The sequence below is a fragment of the Strix uralensis genome, chromosome 5 (genome assembly GCF_047716275.1).
Source record: "Strix uralensis isolate ZFMK-TIS-50842 chromosome 5, bStrUra1, whole genome shotgun sequence".
NCBI lineage: Eukaryota > Metazoa > Chordata > Aves > Strigiformes > Strigidae > Strix > Strix uralensis.
This window is the reverse complement of record NC_133976.1, coordinates 45,007,730-45,018,869: the sequence shown is the minus strand read 5'-3', so window position 1 is coordinate 45,018,869 and position 11,140 is coordinate 45,007,730. Positions and strand designations below refer to the sequence as shown.

At 43.7% G+C, this 11,140-nt stretch overlaps 1 protein-coding gene across 2 annotated transcripts in view; it reads left to right on the top strand.

Annotated features, from left to right (window-relative positions):
* The first annotated feature begins 430 nt into the window (after window positions 1-430).
* PAWR (pro-apoptotic WT1 regulator) overlaps window positions 431-11,140 on the top strand; it is an 84,440-nt gene continuing 73,730 nt past the window's right edge. The window contains exons 1-2 of one of the 2 annotated variants that reach the window (XM_074870651.1): window positions 431-570; window positions 919-1,576. In XM_074870651.1, coding sequence (XP_074726752.1) covers window positions 1,073-1,576 — 504 coding nt within the window. In that variant the 5' untranslated portion in view covers window positions 431-570; window positions 919-1,072. Of the gene's footprint in view, window positions 571-606; window positions 720-918; window positions 1,577-11,140 lie in introns of those variants that run through there. The other variant, XM_074870652.1, reaches the window with a different exon arrangement.

Below are 11,140 nucleotides of genomic sequence, written 5' to 3'. Positions count from 1 at the left end.
AGGGGGGCGACACCAGACCGCCTCCTCCAGCCCCTCACGGCTGGGCTCTGGCAGCCCCCGCCCGCCGCCCGTTAAGGCTGCCCGCGAAGCGGGAGCGCGGCCTGAGGGCGGGCGGTTGGCGCTGTCCCGCTCCGCTGCCGCTCGTCAAGAGAGCCGGGGTCCGTGTCGTCCCCCCTCTCCGTGCCGGCGCCGCCCGGGGCAGGTGGCGGGGCAGCGGCGGCGGGGCCCCGCGGCGGGCCGGCTGCCGGCTCGATCAGGTCGCGGCGCGCAGCGCACCGGGCCGGGCGGGGCCTCCCCGCCCTCACCCCATTGTTGAGGCCATCTCGGCAGTTTCCGCCCTGACTTCGGCTCTGTCCGCGCCGCGATGGGGAAAAGGGGGAGGGAGGGGAGGAGGGAGGGGGAGCTCGGGAAGCCCCAGGGCCGCGCCGCTCCTTCCGGGACGGCGGGAGGCGGTGCCGCTCACCTGGTGCCGCCGGCGCTGGGGAGCGCCCGAGCCGCAGCCCCGCCGTGCGGGAGGTGAGCGCCGGCCGCCTCCGCCCCGCCCCGCGCGGGAACACGGTCCCCCAGCAGGCAAGCGGGCGTCGGGGGGATGGCACACGCGCCGGCTCCGGGGGCGAGGGACGGCGCTTCGCGGGCGTCGTGGCCGTGGCGGGCGGGCAGGCGTTGGGGCGTCGGCGAGCGGGGGAGGCGAGCACCTCCGGGCAGCCCCGCGCCGAGGGGTGAGGGGAGCCCCGGCGGGCGCAGGGTATTGCGCCGGGCGGCGCGGTCCGAGCGGCGGGAGTCCGGCGGGCGAGGGCGGGCGGTGATGGAGACCCGTCCTCGGGCAGGGGGGGGCTTCCTGGGGAGTCGGCGAGACGGCGGGACGAGGACGGGCATCGCTGCGGGACGGTTCACGTCTCCCCTTTTGTTTCTCTCCAGGGTGTTTGTGCTTCTCCGCGTCTCTCTCCCCGCCCCCGTCCCTCCTGCCCGCCCCGCCGGGACCTCTCCTCTCCGGGCGGCGGCAGAGCCGCCTCGGGGCGGGTGGCGGCAGAGGTGCTGGTGGGGCGCTCTTGCCGTCCAGCCCGCCGGGAACATGGCGACCGGCGGCTACCGCAGCGCCGGGGGCAGCACCACGGACTTTCTGGAGGAGTGGAAGGCCAAGCGGGAGAAGATGCGGGCGAAGCAGGCGCCGCCGGCCCCGGGAGCGGCTGCCGCGGGGGAGGCCAGGCCCGCAGCGGGCGCCTCCTCCGCCGAGCTGAACAACAACCTGCCCCCCGGCGGCCCCGCCGCCCCCCCCGACCGCGCGGCGCCCCCCGCCGGCGGGGCCGTCAACTGCGTCGGCCTCCCTGGCGCCGCCTTGGGCCGGGCCGCCACCGCCAAGGAGCCGCCGGCGGCCCTCGCCGCGGGCCGGGGGGCTGAGCCTGCCGCCAAGCCCCCTGCCGCCGCCGCGCCGGGCTCCCCCGAGGGCGAGGAGAAGCTGGCCGCCAAGGGGAAGAGCTCGGGCCCCAGCGCCAGGAAGGGCAAGGGGCAGATCGAGAAGAGGAAGCTGAGGGAGAAGAGGAGGTCGACAGGTGTGGTGAACATCCCCGCCGCCGAGGTGAGCCCGCGGGGCAGCGGGGCGGCCGCCGCTACCGCACCTGAGCCGTCGCTGGGGGCGCCGGCGCCGCCGCGGGCCGGGGAGCGCCCGGTGCGGGCGGGGGGCTCGGCCCGCGGGGGCGGCGGGCGGGCGCACCGGTGCTGCTCGGCCGGGGGCCCCTCGGCCGCGCCCGGGCCGCCGGCGGGGGCTGCCTGCCCTGGTGGGGCCTTCCCCTGGACCGCGGGGAGGGGCGCGCAGGCCCGCACGGAGCCGGGGGGCATGCTGCGGTCCCACAGCGCGGCGGCCGAACGGACGAGGGGCCGCTTATTCTAAATACTTCAGACCTGTCACAGCCTGGGGCTTTTTTTTTTTTTAAATTGATGTCTTCTTGTTGGCAGAAGGTGACTTCTAGGGCTTCTGAATGATCGAACCGAGACACGTGCCTGTTAAAGTATGATCAAAACAATAGTAATGAAAGAAAACTGATTTATCAGCTCTGAAGAGATGTTCAGGTGTAAATATTATTCAGTTTGGAATCCAAAAGAATTTCCTGCACTGGAAAAAATGTAGTGGTTTAAAGAGCATTTTTTTGAAGGCAGAGGAAGATATTTTCATCAGCCAACACCACTGTCCTCTGTGGTTTGCTACTAGTATAAAAGTCTGGCATTGATTTATAATACTCCTAGAGGAATTCAGAAGAATGATAACTAAGTCTTTAGCTTTTTTTTTTGCACGTAATAAGAAAGGCCGCAGGAAACTTTGAACAGAGCTGGATTTTAGTCTACAATTTTGCACTAATCCTGATGACCACCATCACTGTAGAAAAAAAACTTGCAGTTCTTCTTTTGGTTAACATTAAAGATTATTAAAATAACACTAGAAAGTAAGATCTTTGTTTCTAAAGCTGCAGGAGAAACTGAAATCATGTTCTTCATACCCAAAGTCACTGATCTTTTTTTTGTGACATCTAGACACTTTCATGCGAGAAGGTATTGGAAGGTGAGGAATAAGTTTTAGGAACAGTAGAAATCTTCATGTCTTTTGGGCTAATTACTTGCATAGTCTTTAGGTTGAGATGAAGTGCTTTGGCCTATGTCTTCAATGTTCTTGCTTTGGAAAATGAGGAATACAAGTGAGTTCTCTAATTATCTGGCTTCAGAGCATGCAAGCTTCCTAGACTGTGCTTGGTTTGTTTATACAAAGCCCCTGAAATACCTGCCACCTGTGCTTCTGTAGGAACTCCTAAAATGCTGTAACTTTATTTCCCTAAGTAAACTAGTTCTAGCTGAGTTAATGGTTTTGCACATTGCAGCAAGCATTGTACAGCATCGTATTTTAGGAGCCTCTGCTGTGTACCCCGTCCCCAGTCTTTGTTTTGGGGTGGTGGGTTTCTTTTTGCTCTTTGAGACTAGTGTCCTAGTTCTTTGAGCTAGTTTCTTGAACTAGTGTTCCTTTGGTGGTTTTTGGGTGGTGTGGTTTGGGGTTTGTTAGTTTGGTGGTGGTTGGGGCTTTTGTTTGTTTGTTTTGTTTAAATATTGCTCAAAATATGCTTTGCTTTCCAGGAAAACACATTCCTTGCTCAGCAGCCTTTAGAATCTTATGTGTGAATTTGCTACTGTAGTTTCTGCTGCATTGTTAAGGGTGGTTTATTTGTTAAGGTTAACATCTTTAGGCATTGAGAAGCAAGTTCTTGCTCGCTCCCATACTTCTGAGGGCCTAATAACTTTGCTGCCAGTCACCATGTATTGGTGCTTCTTGGAGACTTCTTGTATCTTCATACTAATTGCTTGTAACTAACTTAACTAGCAATTAAGCATTCCATCACATTTTTGGGGTCAAATTTTAGTAAACATAGATACCTGTTGTACAAGGTATTATTGGGGAAACTTGCTAGTAGTACGTGTTGCATTTTTGACTGGCATATACTTAAGCAAAGTTATCTCTCTTCAGCATTTCACATTTCTTAAATGTTTTTAATCATTTCCACATGCATTTCTAAGAATTATTTAACTAGGGAACACTAGATCATTCCTGATGGTGGACAGCTTCAAAAACTGTGTGTCCAGTGTCAAATGTGAGTAATTATTCATCAATGAATGTTTTGCAGAGTATTTACTTGTACTGTCTTTCATATTTCTATTCAGGAGAAAGTATTTTAAAGCACTGATTCAGCATGATTGGTTGAAGTTCTTGGACGAAGGAAAGCTGTGATGTAGATGTTGACTTGTTGGAATAGTCACGTTCAAAAACTACAACGCTACGGTTTCTTGCTGTCTTGCTAGGCATAGCTTTACCATTTACTACTATTTTACTACTACTACCACTATACATAGTGACTTGGTAGTAGTAGACACTGAATTTAACCACTTAGCACTCGTAGCTCTGCATGGTGTATGTTTTAAAATTACTTTTCAGGAGATGTTATTTGAGAGCTTTACAGGGTGTTTTATTGTCTTATTTTTCAAGAAAATAGTCTTTCTCTAGAATGGAGTTGCCATTTTATGCTATACCATCTCCCTTTTATGATCAGCGTGCCACTGTGGCGGAGAACAACGATAAGAGGAGGTGATTCTGATACTCTGAAATTAAAATGGATAGCTGTCGACAAAACATACTCAAAGGAGATAGATACATAGTACCTAGAAGCTTCTCTGCCCAAAATGGAATACAAAACCAGTTTTTTACCCCAAAGAAGTAGGATCTAATTTCAGTTATTTCAATGCAGCGGGAGAATTTAATGGTATGAAAGGTGGTGGAATAAGGAAAGTACAAGTTTGTGTTGTTTCACTTATCTTGAAATAGGCATGAAAAATGCTAGCAGATCGTTACTCATTAATGATTAATTTCTGTTCAATAGGAAGGTAATAGAGCTAGGTCTTAAACAGTTCTGTGTCTTAAACGTATTTTGTATTGAAGTTGGTGGAGGACAGAAACCATAAGGGAAGCTGTGAAAACAGATGATGACAGGTTGGGAGTAGTGACAGCACTTCTTTTTAGAGGCCATGGTGATAGAAGTAAAGGCTGTTTTTTATCTTCTCAGCACTAGTGCTTACCTAAGTAATGGTGGCTTTTGAAAATGGCTTCTGAAATACTTGCAGCTTTTTACCTTTTCAGTGGTGGTAAAGTAGTTTCTTGATAGCTTTTTGAATCTTGAAAGTTGATTTCACTCTAAATAGTTTAAAGTGCTGTAGGATTTGGGTTTTGTTGCCTCAGAACAGTTCTTCAGGTTGTGAAAGGTAACCAAATTGTATGTAATTATCATTACTACGTAAGCTTCTTTTTTTAAATATTAAGCTTTATAACCATTTTTAGCTATGTTAGAAATTTTCTCAGGTATTCGCTTGATGCAGGTGTTAAGCTTACTTGTAATGTTTTTCTCATTTACAGCTGTGCTAGTATCTATCCAGAAAACACATAGAGTTCCCGTTATGCTGCACTGACAGTGTTTTGTGAGGACCCACATATAGGATTAGAGTTATGTTTTGTATTGTTATAGTAATTCTTCGGTTGTGCTCCAAGCAAAACAAGCTGCACTGGTGAAAGTGCAGCTGTACTTTTGTAACTGTTTACACTGGAGGATTCTGCTGGCATAGCCTGTGGTTTTTTTCTGAACCCCAACCAAGAGAGTAACAACTGATTTTGTGGTTACCTTGTTAAAAAAGGTGTATATATAATCAACGTCTTGGTCCATCTAGGAAGAACAGTTAGATAGGTGGGTTTTATTTAATGTGTGCTTACAGTCAAAGTTTAGATTTTCACCTGACCAGATGGAAGTCATCGAAATTCAGAAGTGTTCTTCTGTTGCTAACAGGGTGATGAATGATTTGAAAAAGTGTAAAGAACTCGGATCTGTGTATTTTGTATGTGAAGCTGCCAGATTCGAGACATAACAGTCTCCTGACCCATTTGTGGGAAGTACTGGAGATACTAATAGAGTAAAAACTAGAAGTGATTCAAATGTGGAGTCTGCATAGGATGTTCAACCAGTCTGTTCATCTCTTGTCTTCTTATTAACAGCAATAAGGATATGACTTACTGAAACCACAGCGTTGGCATGCCACCAGGAGTCTGTCTGCCTGCCTCTCTAGAAGGCACTGCATGTGTGTTGTTTGGTAGGTGTCTCACTGAACGACAGCGTTGTAAGTAAGCAGAAAGCAATGAGCATTTGCTGTGGGGAGAGAAAGAGTTCCTACTGCTAGACTAGTCCAGCATGCTGAGTTGTGTAGACTGACAGAAAGTTGCTGCATTCCGGTTGGAAAAACTTAAGGAAAATTTAAATGCCAAAAGTGTCAAGCATAGCAATTACTAGGTACTTCATAGAGGAACTGAAGTCCTTCTCTGAATGGCTGGAAACTAGAGAGAGGAGTGGAATCCTATACTAATGGTGGGACTCTTTTGACCAGAAGCTTGCCTTCAGCAGTGTCTTTATTAGTGGTTCCTTACCTAAGGATTAAGTTAAATGAATGAGCAGTTCTAGCCATCTCTTCATATTAATGAGGTAGTGTCTTTGCATTGTCTAATGTCTCTGTGCATTTTCTTGTAAAACAACTGCTGGTTTTCGCATATGTTGGGGGGAAAAAAGTCTCAATAAGTGTTTGTTCAGAGTACTGGAAAAAACCCCCTATTTCTGATCAGATAACCTTACCATCCATGCAGAGGTATTAGCATTACGATCTGTCTTCAGACTTCTGAGTCTGAAGTATGTTTTTGTCCTGGATGAGCATTCATGATATCTTAGTCAATCCTCCTGCTTGCTTTGTCTGGAGAACACATTCATCTTACTATGGTTCCATTTATGGGCTTCCTTCAGATGTGGCAGGGTGACAGAAGCAATACAAGCCTTTTCAGATTCTGATATTGCGATTGTTTACATCCAGTCTGTTTTGCTGTTGATGACTTCGTGAGTTCAGATTTTGACCAAGCCTCTAGGCAATACCTGTTCAAAGGGCATATTCTTTTTCCTTTTCTTTCCACCTTTTTTTAGCACATAAGTTTGTATTTTGCCCCCCTGCCCTTTTTTTGTTTGTGTGTTTTTGTGGTGGTAGGTTTTTTTTTTGTTTAAGAGTGTAATTTAATATCCTGACTCTTAGCTAGGTAAGGGAAGTTATTTGGTCAAATAAATCTCATAATAAACTTAGAAGTTTGGAAAATGTTCAATTCCAGAATCCTTTTAGCAGTTTCTTAATCACTGCATGTGCACCTTCCAAACTTGGGATCTCTACGTTCTGAGATAATGCTGTTTTGGAATAAGACTGGGCGGTGCAATAGCTTTCCAGTGGAAAAGATACATGGAAGTCGTGTAATTTCTCTTCAAGAGGTGGTATGGATAACTTTCTTCTTACTGAATTTAATAAGCCTGGTTTTGTAGAGAAACAGATTGTAGACCAGTATCTACAGCTGGAATTCATAGGACTCTACCAGAAAGAGCCAATTCTTTTACGTACTTAGTTCTTTTTGATTCCAGCGTTCATTCCTACTGGAATGGGAAGGACAGTGATGGAAAAGTATCGGAAGCTGTTAATTTCCCCTCTAATTCTTTTGACTTTGCATTTATCTCTAAGTGTAGTTTTGAGAAGGTTGGTTATTAAAATGATCTTTTAGTAGTTAGGTATAATTGGAAAACATTATAGTATGGTTATTTTTTTTCACTGTCCTGTTTTTGTGGTGAATCATTTGAAATGATACAGTTGCTAGATGGAAAATAAATGCTTTATTTCCTCTTCTGTTGAATACTGAATTCTACAGCAAGTAAGAAAAGTATTTAGTTTAAGTTGTAATTGGTGGTGGAAAGCTTGTTAATGTTCAGCCTTGCCAGTTACTGCTTTTTCTTGTCTCTGTGTCATGTAGCCAGTAACCCTAAATAAATGTAAATGTTGGTTAGTTGAAGATAAATATTTCTTTGTATGTTTCCTAGGCTATTTCTGTAGTGCTTAAGACTGAAACACTGTTTGTCCCATTGTTGTTTGTTCCTAAAACCTACTTAAAAGACAAGAAAACCTGGAGGAAAAAAAAAAAAAAGTAGGGTAAAGAGTAGAAACAGCCTGTCAGCTGTACATTTGTCTACTCTTACACTGAAGTAAACATATGAAACATCTTGCTTTCCAGTGGAAAGAAGGTGACTTCAGTCTCATCGAAAAGCACAGGGAGAGGAGTGTTGATATGACCAGTTATTTCACTGAACATGCTGCGAAGTATTGCTACACATGACTTACCTGACACTTTTTTCAAAATTTTTATGTAGCTTGACTCTAATGAGTAATTGATCCAAAAATGTTTAATTGTTGTTTTATAAAAATGCCTTAGTCTGATCCTCAAATTGGAAAAGCTTCGCTTAAATGATAAGATTGTTGGTTTCCTACAAATCAGAAAGAAACTTCCGCTGCTTTGGCTATTTGAAACTATTTGACTCAGGCATATAAATGTGAAAATAATAACTTCAAGTTATTTTCAAGAGACTTAAACTTATATCCTAAATATTAATAATAATATTGTGAGATTATACTGTAGCTGAAACTTCATCACAAGAGACAGCTATGGACAACCTGCCCTGTGTCTGTTCACATGTTTAAGCTGGGTACTAAAGATTTTTCAGCATTGGTGTATAATATATTATACTGTAATAGGCACAGAATTGTAACAGTAATATAGAGTGGAAGGGATCTCTGAAAAAGCTGTCTGGACCAATCCCCTGTTCAAAGTGGGGCCAGTTTGGATCTGGTTGCTTAGGGTCTTGCCTAGAAAAGTTTTGAATATATTCAGCCTGTTGAGGCTGATACAAATAGCAGCTCTGCCTTCAGCCTCTTAACCAGTCTGTACCAGTTTGGTGTCAGCCACGAACTTGCTTAGAGTACCTTCTATCCCATCATTCAGGTTGTTAGTAAAAGTGTTGCATATTATTGGCACTAATATCAGCCCCTGAGGGGATGTCACTTACCTGCTTGCCAGTTGAAGTTTATGGTATTGATTTCAACCTTTTTGACCCTGAAGATGCAGCCAGTATTCCACCACCTAATAGTATACTTCTGTGGGCCATATTTAGCCAGTTTGGCTTTAAGGATACTACAGGGAGACTAAATCAAAGGCCATTCTTCATCCTTGAAGGAAACTTTAAAAGTTTCTGGAATTGCTGGTGTAGAAAACCCTAATATGAGAGCTGTGTATGCTAATAGAGCTGAATTGTTAAAACTATCTAATTTGAGAGAAATTGTTGAGGGTTTTCTAGTTTCTTTTTGGTAGTGGAAGTGATGGAAAACTTTCACTTTTTCCAAGGCAGCAGGACAAAAGAATAAGTAGTTTGAAAGATGGAAAGAGGTCAGTCCATCTTGTTGCTCTGTTGTATTGTCTCGGGTGCATGAAACTGTTAATACTTTGGAAGAGTAATACTAAAATAGTTTTTCTATTGAAAACTTGCGGTATTTTGATATTTAACTATTTAATATTTAAACAATATTATAAACCCCTAAAACTTTATAAAAAATTAATGAAACTACCCTGAATGATGAATAATGAATTGGTGTTTTGCCTTCATTCTCTAGTTGAATCCACCTCTGCTATCTCATCTCTTGTAACATTTATTTAGAACTGTCTTCTGAAGGTAATGGGATTAAATATCAATCTCGGGTATTTGTAATAGTGTTTCAAAAGTAAGTTCTAATATTCATAGTTTTGGAGGAAATAATAACTTAATGAGTAAAGCCTGAAGGTTGAAAAAATGAAAGGATAAATGGAGAAGCTTTGCAAAGCTGCTGCTTCTAAGACCTCAACATTTGGAATTGTTATGTCTTCAAAATGCCTTCATGACTTTGGGGACCCTGGTTCATCCCAAACCTGAATATTCAGAACTAATTACTGAGAGACTCATTTATTGAACACATCAGGAAGAAGATCATTGGAATAAATTACGAAATACAAAATTTATTTTAAGATAAAGTTAGACTTTTGTTTCTGTACTAGAAGGAACAAATTATAGACCATATGCGATTTAGACTTCCTGATTTTGACTTTGATTTGACTATTTGTAGTGAAACTATGCTGATTCTAGTTTTTAATTTCCAAAGCTAAAAGTAAATTAGTCTATAATTATTTTTTTATTTTTCTACTCTAGGTTCAGTAGGCTGAAGAACACTCCCTCAAAAAAGGGACAGGAGGGCATTTTTTAATAAAAAGAGATCTCTGTCTAGATTGGGGGGTGTGATTTGTTTCTGATTTATGTCTTTATAACAATATTTTTTTTATTTGTGAGAACTACTTTCATAAATTATTAATTTAAAAAAACTGGAAAAAAGTAAAAGATACAACCTTTCTCCACTGAGTGCCACACATGTAACTTTCTCTGAGGATACAGGAGAGTAAAAACCATGAATGGATTAATTTCTGCAGTCATTTGTAAACCACTCGAAGCCTTGTGAATTATGTCTCTAGACTTGCATTACGAGTTTGCAGCAGCCAGTTTGTGCTTTGAATGTACTATATCCCAGATGTATTACTTTCAAAAGAACCAAGCTAAAAAAAATAGCCAAACCACAAAATCTCCCGAAACAAATAACCCTCCGCCCTCCTATGCAAGAGAAGCAAAAACCCATCCCCCTAAAAACCATCCAACTCTTGACTGTACCTTACCGTATTTCAGTTTTTCTTTATGCAACTTGAATATTCATGCATCTCTAATGGCAAGTGAGTTTGAGGAGATCTTTCTGTGCCACTTAAAAAAAAAATTCCTGTGTCAAAAATGTAGTTTCTGTACAAATCCCACCCCAACTCTACATTAAATATGATAGTATGAATTGATGTGTAAAATATTGGCACAAACATTTCATGCTTATTACTTCATTGCATCTCTAGAGAATAGTTGTTTTTTAAATCCTCATGTAGCTTGAAGTGTGCGGGGGACTTCTGGAAAGGTCACTGTTAAGTGTTCAGTTCCACACAAGTTTCTACTGATTTTTTTAAAACTATCTTTATCTGGTTTGCATTCATTACATATATGCAAATGCATCTATGTTTTCCTCTGCTACTTTGTTTTTTTAAGTTGGAATTGTATATTTAAAGACTTTCCAATTGAAAGACTGTAGGTGGATGACTATTTCCGGTGCTTCCCAAGGTCATGGGAAATTAAAATAAAAAACACAACCCTGATGTCTTATTTCAGGATTTTACTGTATCTCATCTGCTTGCATGTTGCTAGGAAGGACTGGATGGGACATTTAGGTCTCTTACTCTGGGCCTGCAAATGTCATAGTCAACTCTATTGTATAGTCTTGCCATGTAATAAATCACATGTCATCTTAGATGTAGCCAGGTTTGGTGCTTAATACGAGAACATCATCTTGGGTCAAGGTAAGCTTAAAGAACAACCAAAGCATACAAAACAAACAAAAAACCCCAGAGAAACAAAATAACACCACGTCAACTGCAAATTTTACTTATTTTACTCTCATTTCTCACCCACCTTCAGACAAAAATATGAAACAAAAATAGGTGCTGGGCACGGCTTTGCCCAGTGTGTTATGTGGTACTTCATCAACAGTGAGATAAGAATTTTCTTGATCTGAAGCCTCTGTAGGTTTGAACCTGTAAGTCATAGAC